The 26088-nt window shown below is 37.1% G+C and overlaps 1 protein-coding gene and 1 long non-coding RNA gene across 4 annotated transcripts in view; one reads left to right on the top strand and one right to left on the bottom strand.

The window, feature by feature from the left end:
- The window catches only part of LOC123872737 (calmodulin-binding transcription activator 2), a 181580-nt gene that overhangs the window by 143755 nt on the left and 11737 nt on the right, over positions 1-26088 (top strand). For 2 of the 3 annotated variants that reach the window (XM_045917250.1, XM_045917248.1), the window contains 16 exons: positions 3589-3660; positions 14607-14751; positions 15579-15625; positions 15703-16734; positions 17280-17523; positions 18042-18265; positions 18705-18974; positions 19365-19555; positions 19876-20010; positions 20491-20585; positions 21729-21821; positions 23601-23668; positions 24143-24285; positions 24438-24598; positions 25165-25301; positions 25864-25958. In XM_045917250.1, the coding sequence (XP_045773206.1) occupies positions 3589-3660; positions 14607-14751; positions 15579-15625; positions 15703-16734; positions 17280-17523; positions 18042-18265; positions 18705-18974; positions 19365-19555; positions 19876-20010; positions 20491-20585; positions 21729-21821; positions 23601-23668; positions 24143-24285; positions 24438-24598; positions 25165-25301; positions 25864-25958 (3152 nt within the window). The remainder of the gene's footprint in view (positions 1-3588; positions 3661-14606; positions 14752-15578; positions 15626-15702; positions 16735-17279; positions 17524-18041; positions 18266-18704; positions 18975-19364; positions 19556-19875; positions 20011-20490; positions 20586-21728; positions 21822-23600; positions 23669-24142; positions 24286-24437; positions 24599-25164; positions 25302-25863; positions 25959-26088) is intronic. The other variant, XM_045917249.1, reaches the window with a different exon arrangement.
- On the bottom strand, positions 3720-5170 carry LOC123872757. Its single transcript, XR_006797532.1, has 2 exons — positions 5124-5170; positions 3720-3763 (listed from the first exon to the last, which is right to left on the bottom strand). It is a non-coding gene; the product is annotated as an uncharacterized LOC123872757 (long non-coding RNA).

Genomic DNA, 26088 nt, shown 5'->3' with positions numbered 1-26088 from the left:
CGAATTTCAAAGCTTCTTTATTTATCAAAGCGCTATTGATAATCCTTACTGAATACTACTTTAAACAAAGGGTTTATATTTTGTTTTCGAAGTAAAAACTGAAATCATCGCAACGGTACCATAAAAGATTTCACTTTTTTCAGTCGATGATACAATAAGCCACGCTGAAAAGAGACAAATATATGCATCTATAGGAATTAGTCACCTTGAGAATGAGATAGAATACATTATAAAGTGTTTCCTATTATTTCAGTTTTTGGTTTTGTCGTTTTAGTCTCGTCTCCTTTGTTGGAATTGAAAACCCTACAATTATCCTACTCCTAAAATATTCATCGTTCAACCTTTAGGACGTTTGGTAAAGGTGAATCGTGGTCATGAATAAAGATTTGAAAGTATAATGTGTGAGTGTGGTCAAAGATCGCACGTGCAGGCCGCCAGTACCAGCGCGGCCGAAACGTGGAGGCGCGCGGAATAAAATAATCCTGCGAGAGTTTAGGACTCGTAGAGTGCTTGTCCAATAGCCCAAGCTATAAGTTAATCAACAACTTTTCTAACGTTTAAACTATCGTGAGTGATATCCATTATTAATTTAATATAAATATAAAGCCTCAATAGCTCAACGGTTATAGGAGCGGACTGAAATCCGAAAGGTCGGCGGTTCAAACCCCACCCGTTGCACTATTGTCAAACCCACTCCTAGCAAAAGCTTAACGCTTAGTTGGAGGGGAAAGGGGAATGTTAGTCATGATTAAAATGACTAATAGTCTTATAAAAAAAACCCTTCTGCCACGCATAATTTAAGTACCTTCAAGGCAAGAGTGATTATGGATCTTCTAGACAAGCGCCCTCCAACTTAGACCTTATCATTGCTTTCTATATAAGGCATGATTATTGTCAAGTGCAAGTCTATTCTGTTATAAAAAAAAAAGTTTCACGGCTGAGTTCACGTACTAGCCGGACTGTGCCCGACTAGTTTTAAACCCGATCGGGCTCCTTTTTCAATAGGCCTCATTTTTTAAATTTACATATAAGTTAGCCATTGACTGTAATATCATCAGGTAGTAAGCGATGATGCAGTCTAAGGTGGAATCGGACTAACCCTGGAGGGCAGTTTTCATTAAACTCATACTCCTTTGGTCTCTAAACGGCATCTTACCGAAACGCTAAATCTCTTGGCGGCACGGCTTTGCTGGTAAGGTGGTAACTAGCCACGGCCGAAGCCACACACCAGACAAACCTCTACTTGCAACGCAGCACCAACTAGAGTGCGAGCCGCGCTAGCTGCGACACGCAAGTTTCCGCATAGCCGAATTATGGTGATTGACTGGACCAGCGACTAAAATCTGTAGGAACTGTCAGGAGATGATCTGGAGCTACCTTCCCCAACCTCAGCGACCCACACAGCGTGCCTTACGTGTTATTTTTGACCCGACTGCGGCAAAGCAAAAAGGAAGGGTTATGATTTTAGCAGTCTATGTATGTATGTGTGTATGTATGTTTATATCCAGATTCTGTGTGTTCCACCGTAGCGCCTAAACTACTGGGCCAATTTTGATGAAATAGGTGTCAATTGATTCGTCGTGAAGGTCCGAGTGACATATGCTACATTTTGTATAAAAAAATTGACCTAACGGTTGTTACATCAAAAAAAGTGGGGGTCTCTAAAAATTTTTTTTTGCTATTATATCGAGTGGGATGTCAAATGAAAGCGGGGAACTAATAAGACGATCGCAGTTGGGTTTTAGTTTTCAATTTTATCCAAATTGTAGGATAAAATCAAAATTCGAATAATCGCCACCTTCTGCCACTTACACCACACTCTGTTTACAGAACCACTACTACTGGACAACTAAGTTACTCGTAGTTCAAGTGTCAATTGTGGGCTTCTCCTGTTTCAGTTTACTATCCATTATTCTATCTCATGTTCTAGCTATGTACTAATAACAATTCGGTAACTCTAAATATATGTAAGGAAAGACTGACTGACTGACTGACTGACTGATCTATCAACACACACACAGCTCAGACTACTGGACGGATCAGGCTGAAATTTGGCATGCAGATAGCTGTTATGACGTAGTCTACATCCGCTAAGAAAGGGTTTTTGTAAATTCTACCAATAACCTCCTTAGGGGTAGAATTTAAAATAATAAAGGAGGTCATGGATATGAGCTATTCTTCTTCTGTCTCATTGTTAGTTAGCCTCTAGGCCAACTTATTGGGCTGCAGATCAAGGTGTCCTGGATTTGAAATGTACCTACCTACACCCTTATTGCCTCGAAAAGTAAGGACTTCTGATTTGATCATGTTGTAAAAAAACTCCAAGCAGAGCTCTCATTCTGAGCATTTGACTATGTTTATATCATTTACCCAGTTATGAGTTCATTGATTGAAAAGTATAAAGGAATCATTGAACAAAATATACCAGCAATCAAATACACACCTAGTGCTAATGTCACTTTAAATCCTTTTTAACCCCCGACCCAAAAAGAGGGGTGTTATAAGTTTGACGTGTGTATCTGTGTATCTGTCTGTGGCACCATAGCGCCTAAACTAATGAACCGATTTTAATTTTGTTTTTTTTTTGTTTGAAAGGTGGCTTGATCGAAAGTGTTCTTAGCTATAATCCAAGAAAATCGATTCAGCTGTTTGAAAGTTATCAGCTCTTTTCTAGTTACTGTAACCTTCACTTGTCGGGGGTGTTATAAATTTTTAATTTACACTTGTTTAACTTAATAGATAAACATTTAGGTAAACTACCGAAACATTCATAACAAAGTGTGAAAAATTAAAGTAAATAAAAACTGTATTCCTCCATTGAAATAACTTGAAATAACGCGATAAAAGCTCCCGTATGATTTAATAGCTGCGATCGCGGACTGAATTGTAGAATATGTTTATTTTGTTTTCGTGTGTGTGTGTGTGTGTGTGTGAAGAATATGCTGGGACGATTATTTACTGTTGAATTATAAATTTTTCGTTATGAAATATTTGTTTTATTTTATATTCGTTTTGTGTATAAGTTTGCTGAAGGTTTTATTAACGACTTTAGGCCGATTCACACCAAGCCCTACACGTGACACGGGCGTAGTGACGTGCGTACCTAAGCCCCTAACACACCGAGTTACGCATACATCCTACTTTACGCAAGCGGTTTGCCATGTGTCATACAGTTCCATACATTACAACGCAATGGTACGCGCTACGCCTACGCTTACGTAACGCTTACGCAGCCTGTGTGAAAAGGCTATTATACCAAAATATGATATATTATATGCATTTGACGATTCATAAGTAGGCACCTACTTGAAAAAGTTTATTAGAATAAAAAAAGATATTTCGATCTATTCTATTAAATACTAGATAGTACCTATATTGGTTTTTTGAATGCAACATAAGTATATCTGTACCTACCTTTCGTCAAAATCGGTTAAACGAATAATCCGTGAAAATGTTGTTAAGTTCTCTTTCACAGACAGATCGACCTTCTTATATAATATTAATGTAGCTTATGGTTAATTATAATTATTATAATATAAAAATTAATGTTACACATTAAACTTTAGATATTTTCCTTGTTTGTTACAGTGCATCTACGGCTGCTACGTCCACTCCGCCATCCTGCCGACCTTCCACCGAAGATGTTACTGGCTTTTACAGGTAAAAATATAATACACTAGAGAAAGCCCGCGACTTCGTCCGCGTGGATTTAGGTTTTAAAGATCCCGTGGGAACTCTTTGATTTTCCGGGATAAAAAGTAGCCTATGTCCCGTCCCTGGAATACAAGCTAATCCTGTACAAAATTTCGTCAGAATCGGTTAAACTGTTGGGCCGTGAAAAGGTAGCAGACAGACAGACACACTTTTGCATTTATAATATTAGTATGGATATGGATTTCACAAAAATAATTTTGTAGGATGATCTGGTATTCTGGCACCTCTAACTTTTCGGACTTTTTAAGCATTTTGGAAAAACCTGCATGCCTGAGTTTCAAAATATTCTCAATGTTATGTGAAGTCTGGCAATAGGCAATGTCACTTCTGAGAGGAAACCGTGCTCAAAAGTGAGCCGTTTTTTTTTTAATTTATAGACTAGCGCTTGGCTGCAATCAGACCTGGTAAGTGATGATGCAGCCTAAGATGGAGCGCGCTTGCCTAGAAGTTGCCTATTCACTCTTGACTTGAAGGGGTTAATGATGATGAAAAACCTATCCATTAATCCAATCCATCCATCCATTATCCAATCTAAGTATTTTATAGTACCTACCTAAAGTAGGTACCTACTACCTACCTATACGAGATTCCGTATTTTTAAATTGGCGGAATAACTTCGAGTTGCACCAAAGGAACGTCGAAGGAATAATCTAATTTGCATGCTCGAACCCATCTTCGGACCTGAGATTTAAAAGTTCCAACATTTTTGCATCAGTGTCGCGAAAACGTTATTTTTCATTCATGAGCATTTTATGCCGAGGTTTCATCGATATCTAAATATAGTTATTTGGTAACTCTGCTAAGTCTAGAACAAATATTGCGGTTTGATATAGGTACTAGGTAGGTATTTCAAGTCTTTTAGATTTTTAGGTTTCCGTACCCGAAGGATCAACCTGTCAACAGGCTGTATCTCATGAACTGTATTAGGTAGAGTTGAAATTTTTAGAGAGTATATTTTCTAAAGCCGCTTTATCAACAATAATAAAAAATCAAGATGGCTAACTTTAAAATGACTGCCATGCAAACTAAAACAAAGTTAAAAAGTGCATACTTAGAGTGTTACCTATATCTTGTAGGATGTTAGATAACCCGTAGGTAATTCTCTTGACTCGCACTTGACCGCTTTTTCTGCGATTTTGTCCGCATGAAAATCAAGTCTATACAGGGAAAAATGTTGACTGGCATTCTAATTTTTAACCCTCTGAAAAGAGTAACTCCCGAGACTCTAGCCGGCTCTTCTCAGTAGAATCTGCTTTCTGAATTACCGATGGCATGACTTTATGACGAATTGGCCTTTATGATTTTTTTTAAAGAATGAACGACACTCGACTTCACCAGCGTGGATTTTTATTTTTCAAAACCGCGTACCCTTAGAGAGAACCCTTAGATTTTTCGGGATAAAAACTAACCTGTGTCACTGTCCAGGTCCTTAACTATATTATTCACGCAAAAAATCATGTTGATCATCTCTTTCGCGATTGAACGACAAACCAACAAACAAATACAGTTTCGCATAAATATTTTTTTTAAAGAATATTAGTCATTTTTAATCATGAATAACATTCCCCTTTCCCCTCCAACTAAGCGTTAAGCTTGTGCTAGGAGTGGGTACGACAATAGTGCAACGGGTGGGGTTTGAACCGCCGACCTTTCGGATTTCAGTCCGCTTCTATAACCGTTGAGCTATTGAGGCTTAAGTATGGATGGATAATGATTTAGAATGCTTTAATTGCAATTTTTCCTAATGTCTGCATGTAAGTTACATGGGAAATTAAATTGAATGTCGTCTCAATTAGGTATTAAAAGTTTCATCGAATTACTTTTACTAATCCGGTTAAAAATTGGAAAGAAATTCGCGGTTAAGTTCTTGGCAACGTAGACTAGTCTAATACAATTTATTCTTTTACTGTTCTACAAATTATCTAAATACCTATAGCAAATCTACTATAATATCTTTTACATCAATCACAGGTAGGTAAATATTAAATCCTTATTAATGTGAAAGTCTGTCTTTCTATCTGTTACCTTTTCACGGCCCACCGTTTAACCGATTTTGATGTGTACAGAGGTGGATTGCGTACCGGAGGTTACTTTTATCCCGTAAAATCGATGAGTTCCTATAACGGAAACATTTTAATGAACTAAAAAAAATACCTCCTTGATATAAGTAGAATTTTCTTGATGTTTCTATATTGAAGTCACATTATATAAGCCATAGTGATAATGTAACTCAGTACAACACCACAACCCCGCCAAGCCTTATGAATACTATTATGACGTACTTTACCTTTAGATAACACAGGTCTAGTAATTAGGCATTGTCGAGCGAGTGGTGTGAAAAAAAAAAAATTAATATAGATCATCCGTTCCTAATGGCCGTTGGAGCCGGAAAGTCCGTGAGTGGAGACCGCGTTTAAGCAAGCGTAGTGTGGGACGCCCTGTAGCACGATAGCCCGACGATATAAAGCGGCTGGCGGGAAGTAGCTGGATGAGGAAGGCTGAGGACCGGGTGTGGTGGCGCTCTTTAGGGAAGGCCTATGTCCAACAGTGGATGTCCACAGGCTGATGATGATGATCCGTTCCTAAATATTCCTACTTATAGACTCCAGCATAAGTGCCAAGCGGTCTCTTTGACCGCCATTTATAAAATGACATTTGTAAAATGCCGCGAACCCGCAGCGGGTTTAGGTTTCACGCCGAAATGTCCACGCGTAATTGAATTTCTGATTGCATCGCTGCACCCGAGTGTACCGCGTAACAGGTGTCGATACTTGTGACGTGTGTATTACACCGTAGCTGTCTGTGACTGTACTAGTGATGTACTGGATAGTCACCCGTCCGCCAGTATCGATAGTTTATGAAGCAACGATACAGTGGTCTAAGTGAGAATGCGCTTCTAGGTGTTTATGTACTCTTAGTTGTGCACTCTTGGTAAATTAATTTCTGATTGCATCACTGCACCCAAGTGAACCGTGTAACAGGTGTCGATACTTGTGACGTGTGTATTACACCGTAGCTGTCTGTGACTGTACTGAATCACCCGTCCGCCAATATCGATAGTTTTGTTTTGAGGTTGGTATTTATTCTGGTTGCATTTATATTGGTTGGTATTTTTAAATTCATGACAGCTCAGTTGGGTAACAGGTGCCTATTCAAACTTAAAATAATCGTCCCCATCGGTGTACTACGCTTCTTTTGCTTTCGATGGTCGATAAACTTACAGAAGTAACTGAAACGAAAATAAGTAAAAATATGTTCGAGCAATGAAATGTCTTCATGTAGGGCAGGACAACTCGTGTCACTTATGATATGAATTTCTTATAGCGTCGCTACACCCGAGTGCATGGTGTAACAGGTGTCAATACGTGTAACGTGTGCATGATATTGTGTCTATTTGTGACTGTACTATTGATTTACTGAGTATTCCGTCGTTCACGGATATCGATAGTTTTCTCCAGATATCTATTGACTAAAAATTTATAAACAGGACGATTTATATCTAAAATATTTAGATGTAAAAATTATTAAGAACGACTACTTACTTCACGGTAAATGTAGAAAATAACTTGATATAACTTTTTCGTTAAATTGACATGGTAAGTCTGTGAATTGGGGATAACTATGGAATATAACTTTCCTATTTATTCAAAACTACCTTGATACCTTAAATTACGCCCGCATACAACATATTATGCTATCATACACGACAGTAATAAAATAAACTTTTGAAAGTTATCATAAACTTGTTTTGTCTAAGTTCATTCAAAAAATTTCTTTTGTTATATCTACATCACACTCCGTAGGAAATTATAATATCGAAATAAAAATGACATAATTATTACATCGATACAAATATAATTTTTTTACACACATCCCTAATTCATAAAAATATGCTACAGTCGCTAATATAATTTAAAAATGTACCACTCTGGTTTACATTCCGGAGACACAAATATACCAATACCATGTTATATCATACCTTACCTACGTACCACAGTTTAGCTACCATAATATAGTTGTACAGCACCTTGTTCACAATTCCACAAAAGTTACTCTGTAGATATGTGTTTCACGTTTTTATTTTTTAACAGCTTATGCCCGCGACTTCGTCTGCGTGGAAGACATATATTTCAAACCCCTATTTTACCCCTTTAGGGATTGAATTTTCAAAAATCTTTTCTAAGCGGATGACGTCATAATAGATATCTGTATGCCGAAAACCTCGATCCGTCCAGTGGTTTGAGCTGTGCGTTGATAGTTAGTTAGTCGGTCATCTTTTCTTTTTATATATTTAGAAGATTTGTGTCAATCAAAGATATCTACGTCCGTCGGTGTGTAATACGCACTGAATTGGCTATTCCAAATAAGAAGTTTTGTACGCGAGCAGCAGCTTTTGCTTATTGCTGGCAGGCCGGTGTCATAGGTATTGAGTGTAACAAATTCTCAGAAAGCAAATTTTTGTTCGAAATATAGTCGTCTAATCCACTTGATACAACGGGTATCGACAGTCATACGTCGTGATATGACCATTCTAAGAATATAATGTTTCATTACTTGAAAACTTATTAAATTAATGTTATTCGATTTATTTATTTCCACATTTCTGCTAAGATTATTCCACCATGTTGTTGCTCTGAGCATGTTTATTATCTGCCCAACTGTACGATTGCTAAGCTGTGTCTATATATTTCCGAGGGCCGTATGAAATGGCTTATTCGGTATTACTGGATTTCCCCGGTACCAGCACACTTGACTTTCCGGTTAACCGACGTTATGTGAATGGGTGGGTAATTGCGCTACCCAGTCGCAATCGATTGACGATTAGTTTCAAATAGCATGAAAATAAAGCTAGATCTGAGTCCGACATACATAACCGATCACGTTTCGTCATGAAAATAATTACGAACCAGTCGATTCTAGTAAAGTATTAGCTTAGAAGCGTACACAAGGTATTTGTAACGAATATTGGCTATTATGGTATGAGATCCGATATTTGAAATATCTACCCTCATCTGTTATTTTAATCACTAGCATATAATATTCTCTATCACGGTTACATAACAGATAAGGGTAGTTATTTCTAATAACGGATCTTATACTAGTATTGCCTGAGAATTTGCCACTATTGCTACTTTTCTTTGGAGACAGTTGTGGTTTGTGCGCTTTTCCGCTTGACTTCCTGAAACTCTCTTGAGTTTAGGTGGATGTTGCAACTTTATCTTGAAGATACTGAACAAAATGACAATAGGTATACAAATCGAAACTAAAATCATAATATTATAATGTTGGTAGATAATAATCGCGATTGCAAGAGCGTTCTGCATTTACCCCATTGAACTAAATCTGATTATAGCTGCCTGGATAGGTACACAATATAATTTTATTATAAATATTATATGTATAGATAATTTGTTTAAAGGAAGCCTCTCAGTGCTTTCACTGGTAAGCTCCGTACTCCAAGGGTGCCAACGGGTACATCTACTGTCCGTCTGTCTGTCCATCAGGGGACTGTATCCCATGAACTGTAATAGTTAGAGAGTTGAAATTTTCACAAATTGTGTGTTATTATTGCCTCTGTAACAACAAAATACAATAAAAAAATTAAGATGGCGAATTCGAAACTGGGTGCCAAACAAATAAAAAAAAAAACATCATAATCCATAGTAATATTATAAATGCGAAAGTGTGTCTGTCTGTCTGCTACATTTTCAGGGCCCAACAGTTTAACCGATTATGATGAAAGGTACAGAGTTAGCTTATATCCCGGGGACGGAGATAGGCTACTTTTTATCCCGGAAAATCAAAGAGTTCCCACGGGATTCCTAAAGACCTATCTGCTTAGCTAATTTGTATGAAATTTAGTACCGAGGTAGCTTGCGTCCATGTTATTGACATAGAGAACTTTTTATCCCGGAAAATCAAACTGTTCCCACGGGATCTTCAAAAACCTACATCCACGCGGACGAAGTCGCAGGCATCCTCTAGTAATATAATAAAAGTGAAAGTTTGTGTGTGTGTATGTTTCCTGTGTTACTCTTTCATGCAAAAACTACTGGACGGATTTGGCTGAAATTCAAAATAAATATAGATTATAGGACTACCCTGGATTAACACAGGCTATTTTTTATCCCGGACAATCAAATAGTTTCCACAAGATTTTGAAAAACCCAAATCCACGCGAATGAAGTCGCGGGCATCATCTAGTAGTGTTATATCTTGAAGATACCTTCGTACGGAACACTTCGCGTGCGAATCCGACCCGTACTTGACCGATTCTTTGTAGTGGAAACTTTTTACTTCCGTATCGGCTTCATCATAAATCCGAACGTGCTCTGCCACTTCATATCTAAACCCGCAGCGACGCCTGACTTAGCTTGGAGCTATAAAAACAATAAAGAGCGAGGGTTGCCTGTGATACTTTGAACTTTTAAGTTTAAACACAGAATAGGTACTCAATAGTACTACAGTTAGTAAATTCTGATTTTAAGGCGTTAATCTGGAGACTGACTTGTAACATTTTGGAGTAATGTATTGAGTTTTTGTAACTGAAACCAAAGCCTGACTTGTAAGGATTTTTCGTGAATTCCCTTTGAGTGTTACATTACAAGTCAGTTCAAGTCTGCCATTTTGAGTAATAATGGTGCACACTTGAGCCAAGAGCTCGAATGATACTCGTACCTATGTAGTATGTACTAGCGTACTGAGGGTTCCGTACTCAGGTGGTTTTTTTTGACATTTTGCACGATAAATCAAAAACTATTATACATAAAAATAAATAAACATCTGTTTTAGGATGTACAGGTAAAGTCCTTTCATATGATACCCCACTTGGTATAGTTATCTTACTTTGAAAATTGAAATATATATATTGAAATATATTGAAATATATTTTAATTGTTTTTAAATGATGTAACCACAAATTCGCGGTTTTCAGATTGATTCCTGTACTTGTGCTATAAGACCTACTTACCTGCTAAATTTCATGATTCTAGGTCAACGGGAAGTACCCTATAGGTTTCTTGACGGACAGACAGACAGACAACAAAGGCTCCGTTCCGTTTTTCCTTTTGAGGTACGGAACCCTAATAGCGAAATAAAATTACAAAATACTCTGTAAAACTAAACATAATAACGAGGACGAGAAATCAAAAGTGTTGTATTTCGATATAAAGCAACTAAAACTTTAAAATAAAAATTTGCATACAAACGTAAATGTAGCGGGCGATAAGAATAAAAATTATGCAAGAATCGTTTAAAATACGGCAACAGAAACTGAAATAACTAGCAGAGTGAATTATTTATTTTGAATAGCTAACTATATCGAAATATTAAGTCAGTCCACGGGGAAATCAGCATAGCCGACCAGCCAACTCGCATACAGTAATTACACTGGTCCAAAACGTATCGCTCACTAATAGAGAATTAGTGGTATTCAAAATAATATTGTGAAGCGGCAATAGCCTGGTTAAGACTCCCAAATTTTTTCGATTTATGTGTGTTTTTAGAAATCAATTAATATCACTTGGTTTAGTGATCAAGGAAAATTTTGCAAGGAAACCCTCTTTCCTGAGAGTTTTCCGTAATGGTCTCAAAGGTGTGAAATCCACTTGCAAGCGTGGTGAGCTATGGCTTAACATCTTCTTCTGAGAGGAGACTCGTGCTTATGGTGACGATAAGCTGAAATAGTTGAAGTAGAGAGATTCTTATTCAAATTCACTTTTACAAGTACTTTTGAATCGTCAAATGAATCTACCTCGATTTGGAATACCCTGTTCACAGAGAAAAACCAGCAAGAAACTCGGCGGTTGCTCTTTTTATATATTATAAGTTGAGATGATGATGACGATGAAATATTGTGATCGACCGCTTCTACCAATTTTTTAGACCCGCCCTGGCTTCTCTTGGGTGGAGTTTTTAACAATTTAAAATTTCCATCACACTTTTAGATGCTATTACTTAGTGGATTAGCTTGTTAAAGAACTCTAATCCTTCTTCTAAGTAAATAGTAATTAATCTAAGTTTATCTAATCAAGTAGTATAGTAATCCTGGTTTGTTCATATTGCACAGTAAAAAGTCTGAATTTCCGTATTAAGAGGCAGGGTAGTGTGTTGTCTATCAGTTAATAAAAAAAGCAAGTTTTTGTCGATAAATAACATTAATGTTTGCTTTTATTCACGTGTTTTGCAAACAGCTAGATTGGTGTGGCCCAGTTTCGTCGGTGTTGTATCAAACGATTACGTTGGGTGGGCATTTGGGTCTGTGGCGATACCGAATTAGGGCAATACTTTCCCTTCATGCTTTGGAGATTATGTTAGGTCAGTGCTGATCACCGCTACATTACAGTTCACATTTCTGTATTAATTTTGTAGCAGTTTTTCAACCCTTGGTGAAGCCATTATATATGGTGATGCTTTATGGCGTAAACTAAGAGGATAAAGGGGATGATAACAACAAGAATTAAACAGTACTGCATAAATCACACTAATATTATAAAGGCGAAATTTTGTGTGTATGTATGAATGTATGTATGTGTGTGTGTATGTTTGTTACTCCTTCACGCAAAAACTATTGGACGGATTCGGCTGTTTGAAATGGAGGTAGATTATACCCTGTATTAGCACATAGGCTATTTTTTATCCCGAAAAATCAAAGAGTTCCCACGGGATTTTTAAAAAACCTACATCCACGCGAACGAAGTAGCGGGCGTCAGCTAGTTGTACTATAAAATATCTGATGCGGCCTATGATTCATTAGAACTAAGATATCCACTGTAGTGTTGATAATTGATAGACCTACTAGATTATTTATGATAATTAATATTATATCCTGGTTCGAAAAAGTTAATTGTAACAGCAAGAATTAATGGTTTAAATATTCTTTGTATGTATGAAAACGTACGATAAATCACGTAAAACTAGGTAAGTAAATGCTGGTTTCAGATATTTGTCAGTTAATTTGAAAGCCTTTTTGTCACCGTCCACGTGAATTATTTTAGGAAAAGCGTTTTAAAAATAATGAGTGTCTCCCCGAAAACCGCGTCACTGTATTCACGGCAAATTATTTAGCCGAGTTAATGAAAAACCGCTGTATCTACAATAAAGCGCACGTGTGGAGTGGCAGCCCTGTCCAGCGGCCATTACATAAATAATTCCGCCATGTTTATTGCCGCCATTTTGAAGACAAATGGATAGTTATTACGGCGCACTCCGTTTTACATTCGCTCTTCGTTGAAAATTAAAATATTGTGTATTTACTTATAGTTTTTCTTTTTTCGCGTAGTTTAACTGCGTGCGAGTCGATTTAGGGGCTGTTACGGCGGCCGGAGCGGCTTTATGCGACTCGGAATGCCTGTTTCACCCCCTTTTTAGCCGCGGGGGCTTATGAGCTCGCACTTTGCTCGTTATTTCACATTTCACTCGGTAATGAATGGGGTGCTTGCACTAAATCTCTTCACATCACTAAACATTGTACCGTGAACACTTAATATTTTTCATTTCGTATATATAAATCCTGTTTTATATTTTACTTCTGCATGCCTCTACTTTTTTATGGCTATAGCCAAACAACTATTTTTATTAGTTTGGTTAAAATATTGTAAGTTTCTACAATGGATGACAATTAGTCAGCTTAGTTAAAGTAAACAAGAAAGCAAGTTAATGTTGCATCCAGTTTCAACCTATGTTTGAAATTTAAAGCCTCTAGCTGATCGGAAAGTTAGTTTAAAATCGATTGCAAAAATTGTGCCGAAGAGACAAACAAACAATCAAAAAACCTCAAGAAAGCGAGTTTATAAAATAGCGTTAAAAACTTCTTACTAACAGACGACTTAACTTTTCAATGAAACCTAATATAAGCAGGAAGTATATTATCGTATCGAGCTTTGAATGAAACAAAAGAAGCTTTAGCTAAGAATGAATAGGAAAACACAATATGATATTTTAGAAATAACATAGCTTAAGTTTCCTAGTGCCTACGCATCGTTATAAGCCCTTATGAAATTAAGTGGAAAATGTCTAAGAGGAACAAATTCCCTCATTTTTCATGTATAAAGTAAAACGTCTTAAGAGATCTAACACATCTCAAATTCAAGAGGTATGGAGACGGGGCGCTTCGCACTAAGCCGCGCGTCATCCCATTTCAAAAGACGGCTTTTGACTCGCAATAAGACTGAAGGATAAGATCCTCTCTCTTTAAGATCACTCTAGTTTTTGAGAATGCTATTTATATTATTAAAAAGACTTATACCTAGAAGAAAACTTCAGATTTTTAGCAACATCCTGGAATACACTGCCATTTGGAATTTTTAGCTGTCCCACAATTTTTTAATCATCAATATATAATTTATTTATATTATTTCAACTATATATTAATACTAAAAGATACTGGCGTCATCATAGCTTGGATTTAGATTCTCCAAGAACCCCGTGGGAACTCTTTGACTTTAGGTCATAATAAGTACAGTAGTCTATATCCGTATCTGAGATGCAAGGCTATCTCTGTACCAAATAGACATGCGCTTCATCCACGTGAAATCAGTTTTTTTTTAATCCAGTGGAAACCCTTTAATTTTCCGGGATAAAAATTGCTTAGGTCTGTCCTCAAGATGCAAGCTAAGTATTTCTGTAACAAAACATGTCAAAATCGGTTTAGTATGTAGATGGGACGTGAATAGCTAGCAGACAGAACGTAAAAGTATATGGATATGGATGACTATGTCATCTTTTGTATGTACCGTATTTGTTATACCTGTTATATCCTTACATGAAATATGTACGTATTTGTCCCTTGTTAACAAAGTTGTTTGAATAAATAAATTGTCGGAAAGACAATATTGGTTCGAAGTTTCTAAGTATCTAGCAAACTTATGAAATTTGTTTGCTTTCAATTTCAGAACCCTGACATCGTGCTGGTCCACTACCTGAACGTGCCATACCCAGATGACAACAAGCTGGCGACGGTGGCGCCCAGCCTCGCGCTGTGGGCTGACAAGAAGGAGTGGACGAAGGATGAACTCGTTAGCCAGTTGAAGCCTATGTGTAAGTAGCCTTTGTACATGATAAAACTAGTAATATGTACGATAAGTTACTTATTAAAGAAGAATGTTTTGCTGATAACCAGCCTACAGATTTACTAATTAACCAGTCTACAGATTTGCTAACTCAGTGTATAACGCTGAGTGATAGGCACAGGGTTCATTCGATATTTACTTTTAATCCATTGAAGGTTTTCTATGAAAAATTGTTTTCTATCACTCAGTGAAGCAGCAATGTAGAACCAACCAATGTCAAATGACCTCGGTGGTTATCATTCAGCGTTAGACACTGAGTTAACGAATCACCCCACAGTACCACCGGTATAGCGTTCTTTTGTATAAGAAATAGTCTCTATGTCCTTGTAGTTTCGTTAGGTAGGTAAAAGTTTCAAAAGGGCTTTTTAAAGGTCCTTCAGATAACGAGACCAAAATTACCAGTATAAATTGGTATTAAAATTCAGGACGCCAAAATCGAAATATGAATCACTATCAGACAGAAAATCGATTAAAAAGAGTTGAATGAAAGTAAATCGAAGAAGTCAAAGATTTTGCTTATTAACTTGGGTCAAGTAGCCTTGCTGTAAAGCAAATTTAATCAAATAGTTCATAAATGTTAAGTACTGAAAATTAAAACTTGACAAGCAAACTTCGCCCTTCGCGTTGAATATTTATGAGGAGGGAGGGTTTATGACTCTCTATTAATAACGATCTTAATTGATGTTGATCATTAAGGCTATGAATTTATATAAGCCTGGCAAAATTTGTTTCAGAATTAATAGACAAAAAAAATTATAATAGTTCTATCTAATTTGTGATGTTTTCTGTTTTCAGTCTTCAGTGAAGATGAGCCAGATCTTAACAGCGACTTGGAAATTTCGGTATGTATTCTTAGATAAATAGAATATTTTCTTAATGAGTTATCTAAAGGATAGATTAAAATAAAGATTGAATTTAGGGGAAAATGTTTCAGACGACGGAGACGGTGGAAGCAATTGTCGGTCAACTCATGGAGAAGCAACGAGCTGCCAGAGCGGCAGCGTTAGCGAGGCAGTTGGAGTGTGGATGCCCTGACTCCACCTGTCAGGATTCCAGGACATGTGCTCACCCGTTACGACGTATCCAAACCGCCAAACCACCTGCTTCTGATCACCACGTGTCGTCCACCACAGGCCCGTCTCCGAGACCCATGGCGCAACCACCACGACAGTACACGAGAGACCATCGGCAAACCACACAGTCGTCACCTTTACTCCTCTCTTTAGGACAAATACAAGGAGGTGGAGGTTTACTTATTCTGAACGGTACTAGCAATAGTTCGCAACAACATTCTTCCTTAGTGTCACCACTATCAGTAACGTCGTTCGTCTGCGAAGAGCCAAGAGACAGGTACCGGCAACAGTATAAACCGACGTTTGTTCTAAAAAGGGAGATACCAGATAGTCAGCAGAACACGCATATGAATAACACAGAGCCGACGTATGAAGTAGAAAGGGTGGAAGAGAAAGTTGAAGTCGATACTTTTGATAGGAAAATAAAATTGGAGCCAAGGAGTCGGAACCACATAGTTGCGAGTGCGCCCACGACGCCATCCCGGTATCCAGATTTGGTGGAACGATTAGAGAGTAAACTTCATACAGAACATTGTGATGATACATTAGTTTTATTAGGAACCGATGGCCATTTAGAATCTTCTAGTGGGTTCTTTGATGAAACGCTGGAACTATCTCATGAGGATATTCAGAAAACTTTGTCGGCGAATATGCCGACGTGTGAACTAGATAGAAGTGCTGTGCGGTCAACTGAGACGGCCAATGTGATGGTTTCAGGAATAGATACAATGGACTTTATAGAAAGTTGTGAAGCAGTAGCATCGCCTACTCACGTAGTTGATGATAATGTGTTCGTTAATTTGGACGCTTTTGATATGCTTGGTGATTTTCCTGAACTGGAAGTGTTAGATCCTAGTACTATATCAACGAATCCTATAGTGAGTATTCATTACATTACGCAAGATCAAATAAAGCTGGCCACTTGAATCACAATTTTTAGAGTTCCGTAGTAGATAGAACAAGGAACCCTTCCAATTATTTTTTATTCAGATACAAGTTAGCCCTTGACTACAATCTCACCTAGTAGTAAGCGATGATGCAGTCTAAGATGAAAGTGGGCTAACCTGGTATATGGCAGTTTTCATTAAACCCATACTCCTTTGGTTACTACACGACATCATGTTTAAATTAGGAAATAGAAATTTTCAGGGTACATTACAAGCGTGAGTCGAAAAAAGGGTTGAGTAATCTCTTCGATTTCTTATCAAGCAGGTATTCAATACAAAGTTTTTTAGACAGTTATTGGACAAAAGTTTAAGAGATTATGACCACCAAAGTTTTAGCATGGCTAAGAACCTACTCTTTTTTTCATTGCAGGATAGGCTAACGCTTAGCGACTTATGTGTTCAGACTCATAATCAGTTCAGTTTTTTATTTAGCTTAATTAAGGGCTATTTTGAAATACTAACCCTTTCCATTACAGCTTTTATGTGGTAATTCACCGCCTGCTGAAGAGGGAAACGACAAGATGCAAACAGATAGTCCAGGTGAAGGCACCCTGAGTATTACGGACTATTCGCCGGAGTGGGCGTATCCTGAAGGTGGCGTGAAGGTGTTAGTGGCTGGACCTTGGACGGATACGTCGGATCAGTACACGATTCTATTTGATAATTTTCCGGTGCCCTCAATATTAGTACAGAACGGTCTTCTTAGGTGTTACTGTCCAGGTTAGTATTTTAACTAATTCAATAAAATTAACTAAACTAACTAATTAAATAATTATCTTTATTATTATCTAAATAAATAAATAAATCTTTATTATCTTGACAATACAGTGTTTACAAACTTTAGTGTGAGGCCCTGCCTTCTGATGAAGTGAAAATTGGCTAATTTGTATAAAGCCAGGCAAGAAAAAAATTGAATCTCATGATGACAAAATGTTAAATGTTGAATTCAACCGAGGTAATAAATATTTAAGCCAAAGAATTAGTTTCTTCTTATCAAATTATGCGAATATTTTGCTAAGACATTGCAGAAATTTCAGGTACCACAGTATCACACAAAAATCATTGTTTTCACTTTATTCAAGTACATATTCAAGCTACAAAATTAGTTCCAAAGTTTTGTAAATTCTCGAAAAATTAATTTTAAAATAATAAGTAAACATAACTTAAATTGCAAGATCATTCTAAAAAGATGAAGAAAATTAGGAAGTGTAATTTTTTTATCTTTTTTCTCATTCCAGCTCATGAAGCAGGTCTTGCAGCATTACAAGTAGCTAGAGGAGGTCGCGTAGTATCTGACACGGTTGTGTTTGAATACAAAGCCGGCCCGGTCTTAGCACCGTCATCACCCGCGTCTGCGCCGCTGCCGTCGCTGGATTTTAGGAGGTTCTCGCTTTTGCAGCGGCTGCAGCGGCTGCATGGTCGACTGCAATTGAAGATTGAGCCGCTGGATGATAATAGCCAGGTAAACGAAACCTTGATTAAAAGAGGAATTTCGAAATATTGCAACGTAATTGTTCGTAAACATAATATTATGTTAAGAATCAATAATTTAGTTCAAATCAATCTTGATTTCGAAGCATACTTTACCAACAAGTAACAACTTTTGGAAGACGGCAGATTTGGTCATTGTTGCAAACACGAGTGTTATACTGCTCGATATGAAATAAGGTAGTATATGTTACAAAAACTTCGTTAGAGTAAAATAAAATATGGGGGTTTTTTAGGTATTAGTTTTCTTATGAATATGATCTGACTTTAGTCATAGCTTTGGTTGAAGAATTTTTTTACTTATATGATAACTGGGATTTTTCGTAAGGTTTGAAACTGGAGTAATTATCTTGATTTCACCATTTTAAAAATATATCATTGCATTCTCAAATAATTTATATATGTTTTTTCAGATTGAAGACGTGCAACTGTACTCAAATCCAAAATTCGAAGATCGCTTGGTGACGTTTTGCCATTCCCTAAGCTCACGATCCTTTGGCAACTCTGAAGGTTTCACCACAGAACCTGGTGAAGATAGCTCAACAATTCTTCACTTAGCTGCAGCGTTGGGATATACGAAGCTTACTACTGTTTTATTGCGATGGAGGCAAGATGACAACAGCTTAGCGTTAGAGAAGGAGGTTAATTTGGGTGCAAGGGACAGCGATAATTGTACTCCCTTGGTGAGTAATTTTGTATTTTTCGTTCTTTCTTCCTTCTGGGTAAAATGCATTCAAAGCTTCCATCAGTTGTATATGACGTGTCCCTTCCCATCGAAGTCGTTACTTGAGCTATCCAATTCAAATTAATTTTGCATTTTGCCACTTCTATTAAACCTTTACAATTTGCTGGCATCATCAAAATGAGTAATTGATAAAATCTATGGAAAATTCTCTTACTTATTAATAAATGATGCCCGTGGCTTCGTTCGCGTGAATATAGGTTTTTAAAAATCCTGTGGGACCTCTTTGATTTTCCGGGATAAAAATAGGTTATTGAACTCATTTTTTTCATCAAACATGGTTGTCAAGCACTAACCAATTTGATAATTTAAAAACAAATTGCGATTCCAGATGGTAGCGAGCGTTGAGGGTCACGTGGAGACAGCAGTGGTGTTGGCTCGATGGAGCGCCGGCACGCGGCGCGAGGCAGGCGCGCGCGCAGCCGCCGCGACCGCCCGCCGCGCGGGGCATTCCCGCCTCGCCGCCATCCTCGACCGCATCCATCCGCCCACTGGGGACGGTGTGTTCCGGAGACCTCATAGGTAACAATCCCATCACATTTCAGACCCACTATTGAACACGTGTCTCCTCTCCAGTATGAGAGCCTTGCCCATAGCCCGTTGGCCAAGTTGGGACTGACAGACATTGCACTCCTTTGAGGACACTATGGAGAACATGGCATGCGGGTTTCCTCACGAAGTTTTGCGTGGAGAGTCGGTGGATTGTTTCTGAAACTGTTTTCTACGAAAATTTGCTGAAAGTGATCGGTATTTTTTCTCCGTCAGGTGACACTTACCCTAGCTATAATAAAAATAAGCTATTAGTAGACTGATATATAAGAATTTTTTTATTATTATTTCAGTTTATCCCAAAAGAGCCGGTCGGGCAGCTTGGAGAGTAACCTCGTCAAACGGCCATCCATTGACAGCGGTATCAATATGGCTGATGCGTTTCGATCAAGCTCTGCCATTGACAAGTCTGAAACTTCTTCTGCAAGGTAAGGAATATTATTTGCACATAGATTTTATGATAAGAAGAAAATGGAAAGCGAAGATCTCTTTATACTATGCACTAGATTGGATATTCCAAACAATTGTTTTTTGATGCAAGTTATATCCTTTGTTTATTACTTTATTACAGAGTCATTGGTTTGATAGCATTGAGGAGCACGATTTTTGATCTAAATTGCCATTCATTTAAGTCAATGGTGAAAAATGTTTAGCAAAAAACGTAAATTTGAAGCGTGTTTTGTTTGGAAGGAATCCGTTTTGATTGAAAAGTGAAATATAAAAATAACGTCCTGACTCTTGAGTATCTTAGAAAATAAATCTTTTTTCTAAAACTGATCTTTATCCAGTTTAGAATTCAGGTTGATTAGTATTTGTGGTATTTTTTTTTATCATCTTTGTTATTGTAAATGCCATTTATTTCAAACACGTGCTATATATTTACATTAATTTTACGTTTTTTTTTGCAGGTGGGAAAGAAGCATGTCCCTACCCCTTGATTCTGATACGTCAGAAGACAGTCTCGGAGATTCCAAAATTGGGAGACGTATGGACCTTGCTCTCTGTAAGTTTAAATTAATACCTTACTTACCTTTCTAGAAAGTTCAGTTTTCATTTGCAAACAATTATTTATTTTCATCGGCACGGCGCCTAAATTTTGGAAGATCGAAATATTTTGATTCCAATTTTTATTTATTAATTGCGTCCATATTATATTTTAATCTTGAGGTTTTTCGACATTGTCAGCGGTTTTTAGATTATGAAGAAGTTCCCTATACCGTAAAATATTATGCATCAATTTATTTAAATAAGAATTAACTAACTAACTTACAAATAGTTTCAAAGAATTTCTTTATGTTTAAAATAGCCTAGCTATATCGCTTAACTTAATTGTGTTTCAAAGCGTTAAGTTTCTTCAAAATGACAACTTATATAATATTTAAGTTCTAATATTTGCTGAAGTAACATAATTACTTACTATTAATATTCAGAATGCTAGAATTAACAATATTCCCCGTGAAGTAGACGATCTAGTTAAAGCCGACGATACTTATAAAGTAAAATCAGACCTTAAATTAAACAGTAAAAATAAGTTTCAATGATAATGCTGCAACAGATAGTAACTTTTATAAAATCAAATGATAATTTGATGTAAACTTTGTAACCAGTGATGTAATTAGTGCAGATTTCAATTTAGAAAAAGTTCTATTGCGTAAATTAGATGCAGCATCATAAGTAAAATTAAAAGCTGCAGAAGTAATTTGCGATTCTCTTAATTTCATAAAAATTAAAGAAATACTGATAATGACTATAGCAAATCGTAGAAACATAGTCGCAATTCACATAACACAATAAAATTGCTTTGAAAGATAGTCATTTTTGGAAAATCAATAAAATGAAATGATAATATGAATTAGGTTTTGTAACTGACAATGATTTTGCTGCAGCAGATTTTAATTTTTTTAAAGTTCTATTATGCGATTTAGGTGCAATATTTCTAATGAAATTAAAAGCTTCACATTAAGAGCTGTAAGGTGCAATTATATTATTTCGTAAAAGCTGTAGAAGACAATAAATAGAAGATGTTGCTACAGCGGATCGTAATTTGTTATATATGGGGGGTGTAATGAGAGTGAATAGACAAAACCGCTGGCGAGGTTATCGATCCCAATCGGGCACAGCGCGCGACTGACTGTTGTCCGTCCAGGCGAGACGGCTGCGAGGCGCGCGGCCAGCCCTCTGATAGACGTCGAGGCCATCTCAGAACCACCGTCGCCCGCGCCCGACCCGCCCGCTGCAGGTCAGTTCGCTGCACACGCGAAACGGTATAGACGGCTAGCGACTTGTCCAACTAGACTCTCCATTTCTGACAATCGAAGAACTTATCAAAGACATCAAACCGGGTAATCATATGTGAGTTGAAACTGTAACCGTTGCAGGTACTACATATTAAAGTTTTAGTGTTTCCTTTACGATCACCACAAAAGGCGAGCCATTTTTTCACAGTGGAAACACCCTTTGATCTGTAACAAAAACTGACGATCAGCTCGCTTCGGACGCAGAACGTTTCACTCATGATCTAGTGATTTTTGAACATTATCATGCAACGGCTACGATAAAAGCTTGCTAGTGATTATCTGGTTGGCAATGGTTGACAAAATTTTACTAACGATAAACAAATCGATAAACGGATTAATTGGAACCGTGACAATACAATTTTGGGTGATATTGATGAAGTGAATTGGCATATTCGAATCGAAAATTTTGGTGAAGGTTCAGTAATGTTTATTGTTCACAATATTTCAAATTATATAATGAACTAGTAATTACCAACAGACTGAGTTTTTAGATAAACCTATGATGATTCCAGACTTACTTATATAAATCTAGAGAGAAACATATTTTTGATTGGAAGTTTTGCCATGAATCAATATTTTTTTCCTATCTGGTCTGGTCATTTTTATTATCATGGCGAAAATTGGCACGAACTAAAATAGAAGAAATAGCTCATAACTAATTGGAAATAACTTCAAAGGTGTCAAATAAATTTCCCGTCCTTCATCTGTATTGGCTGCTATAAATACAAAAATATTTATAACGGAAATTGTTCTATTGTTCTATACCATTTCAAGTCGCAGCCACCCCTCCGCTCGACTTGTTATCGATGTTGTAATGTCGTAGTTGCATGGCCACTCTGGCCTTCTCCTTCGTCGTCTGTCTTTTCTCTGTCGCCAGCGTAGCTCTACGTCATCGCTATTGGTAGACCACTTGTAGATTCTTCTGTATCTGTATCCTATCGAGCGGAGATGCCCCGGTGTTGTCTGTAGTTACCTATTAAAGCAGGACCGATTAACAAAAATATTGCACATCTATTAAAAATATACTGCCTTTGGTATTCTTAAAAGTAAGTATATCGATATTTTTGTCAATCGGTTCTACTATTCGATGTTGTCCATCGGTGTCGCTTTAAATGGTTCGAATTGGTCTATCCACTATCACTGTACTTCCAGACACAACAGCCCTAACTGGTTTTCCTATATTTAACAACTTTGTAACTTAACACTCAACAAAAAATATTGTTATATCAAGTGAAAATTCTACATCACGAATAACATTAAAAACACTGCATGATTGCTCAACTGCTTGCATGAATCGATAATTATGTAACGGCTTTTTATGTGTAGTTAAATAAACATTTTGCATTGCGATTTTTGTAAAGGTAAGTATGCTTCAACACCGTCTTTGTAATATGGCACCTATTATTTTATTGTTTATCATAATATATTAAGTGGTGATTGTACGTTTGATAAATATCTCAAATCTTGATATGTGTGATGTTATATTAGATGGTAATAATTCTTCTGTATTGAACATAAATCCAAATTTAAAAATGGTTTCCAAAAGATAGGGGAGTAATAATTATACAGTACGCGTCATGAAAGTTAAAAAATAGATTATTCTTCAAATGATAACTTAAATGATGATATAATAGAATCATTGCCCAATTTTAACGACCATGACGTGAGCTGTATCATGTAACGTAGTGTAGCCGAGATTCCACTATACAAAAACATTTCAGGGGAGCAGGATGACCGGGTGTTCACGTTGGCAGAGCAAATAATCGCTGCTATGCCAGAGAGGATAAAGGTACTCAATAATTGTGTAAATTCCAGCTTCCGTTTTTACAACCATCTACTTAGATACCTTAAGTCATGAGTGAATAGACTTCTAGTCAGGCACGCTCGTCCTAAAACTGTTTCTTCATTTTGCATCATATCTGATCGCTGTTAAGTGCAAGTTTATTTTACATTTAAAAAAAGATTTGTTCATCAAATTCAACCTCAACCAATTTTTACCAAATTATCATTGATTACGAAAATCATTTTTTCTATTACTGCTACTGAAGCGAATTTATGAAAATTATTTACAAATGCAATAATGGAAAATTAGAGTCTATCTTATGTACTCTTTTCTTTTGCTGTGCTTCCTCCTTTGGGTTATACGGTCTTTATTTCTAATTTAAATTTTTTTTTTAGGAAATTATTATAAATCCTTGCCATATTTTACTTATGCTGTATGTTTCGTGCTTTAATTACTTAGTAATTCGTATGTGTTTTTTAGAACGAAAGCTCGTCTCTTCTAAACGGCTGCGATTTGGACAGCGGTGCCGGTGGCAGCGAAGACACCCTGATGGTACCACTTCTGGACGACACCACCACTTTTAGCAGCGAGTTCAGCTTCGAGTTTTGCGACAACACTTATAGGTAATCATAAACTATTGATTTTGCACTCTTGTTTTCATTTTACTCCGCATGACGGTGGACATGAGTTGTCTCTCTTTTTTGAATTTTGATGTTTTAATTTTATTTAATTTTAATTTATATTTTAATAGAGCTCAATATCTTTTCTTTACCAGATATTGCGGTGGATCTACTCCATGCTCATCAGGGTCGGTATCACCTGGATCAGCGTTGTCTCCACCACCAGCGTCGCCAAGAAATGCTCTGCCAACCTCATCTGCAACTCTGCAAGAGTTTTTGAATACTACCACACATTTCTCAAGTCTTACTCTTAATGGTTAGTAAATATTTAATTTTTGTATGCTCTTTCTGGAATGCAGATTTAATTAGAAACTAGAGCATACGCACTAGTAGAGGAGAAGGGAAGTAAGAAAACGAGGCAATAGAGAGTGCTCACTCAGTCCCTAAGTCTATGTCAACATACAGGTCAGAGCATACGCAAAGCCCAGCAAAGGGGAAGGGAACTACATGAGAAAATCACAATTTTGATGCTTGGGAAAAATTATTTAGTGGTAAAGTTTTAGCGATATCTTAATCTTATGCTTTATAACATAAATATTATATTATAACCCCCATCTGAACCAATACACAACCAAATAAGTATTTTTTTTCGTCACTCAAAGTCATTGCTCCGTCAGTGATGTTGGTTTTTTAATCTAGTCAGTAACAAATCCAATATTATTTATGTAAGTCTTTTGAAAAATGCGCGTTTTGTTAAAAACACATAACCAACCACTAAGCACTACGCTGATTAAGCATTGTATAACCCAAAAATAAAGTACACAAGAGCTTGAGATACTTTTTCAAATAAAATAAATAGAATGCTTGAATTTTAACCCCCAGATCGTGAGCAACGCGAGCTCTACTCAGCGGCCATAACGATTCAGAAGGCGTACCGGCAGTACCGCGGCCGGCAACTGCAGCGACGCGCCGCGGCTGCTGCCATCACCATACAGAATTGTTACCGAAGATACAAACAGGTTGGTCCAGTTCGATTTCTTTTTACCCGACTACAGCAAAGCCAAATGTATGTGTGTCTGTATCCAGATTCTGTGTGTTCCACCGTAACACCTAAACTACTGCGCCGATTTTGATGAATGTGTTGATTGATTTGTTGTAAAGTTCCGGATGACATGGGCTATATTTTATACGAAAAAAATTGACTTAACGGATGTTACATCAAAAAAAGTGTGTTTTTGCTATTGTATCAAATGTGTTTTAATATGGGGAACTTATATCAGACTAGAGGATGCCCGCGACTTCGTCCGCGTGGATTTAGATTTTTATAGATCCCGTGGGTACTGTTTGATTTTCCGGGATAAAAAGTCCGTCCCCGGGATGTAAGCTAACTTTGTACCAAATTTCATTAAAATTGGTTCAGCGGTTGAGCCGTGAAAACGTAGCAGACAGACAGACACACTTTCGCATTTATAATATTAATATTAGATTATATCAGATATCAGATATCCCCACTTCAGATTAACTTCAGAACTGTACAGGAGACTGAAAAATTGTGTGGGTACACTTAAAAATTTGTTGCAGTTCGCATACCTGAAGCAGATGCACGCGGCCGCAACAGTGATCCAACGCGGCTACCGCATGCTGAGAGAGCGTCGTCTTGCCACCACGCCCATCAAGTGAGTTTGATGATACTTGACATATTTGAAAAGAAAAAAAAAAGATTCCGACGAATTGAGAACCTCCTCCTTTTTTGAAGTCGGTTAAATAATTTATTCACGTAATTATGGGTACCTATGCAGATTTCAT

Source organism: Maniola jurtina, chromosome 15 (assembly GCF_905333055.1).
Source record: "Maniola jurtina chromosome 15, ilManJurt1.1, whole genome shotgun sequence".
Lineage (NCBI taxonomy): Eukaryota > Metazoa > Arthropoda > Insecta > Lepidoptera > Nymphalidae > Maniola > Maniola jurtina.
This window is presented reverse-complemented; position numbering and strand designations above follow the sequence as displayed.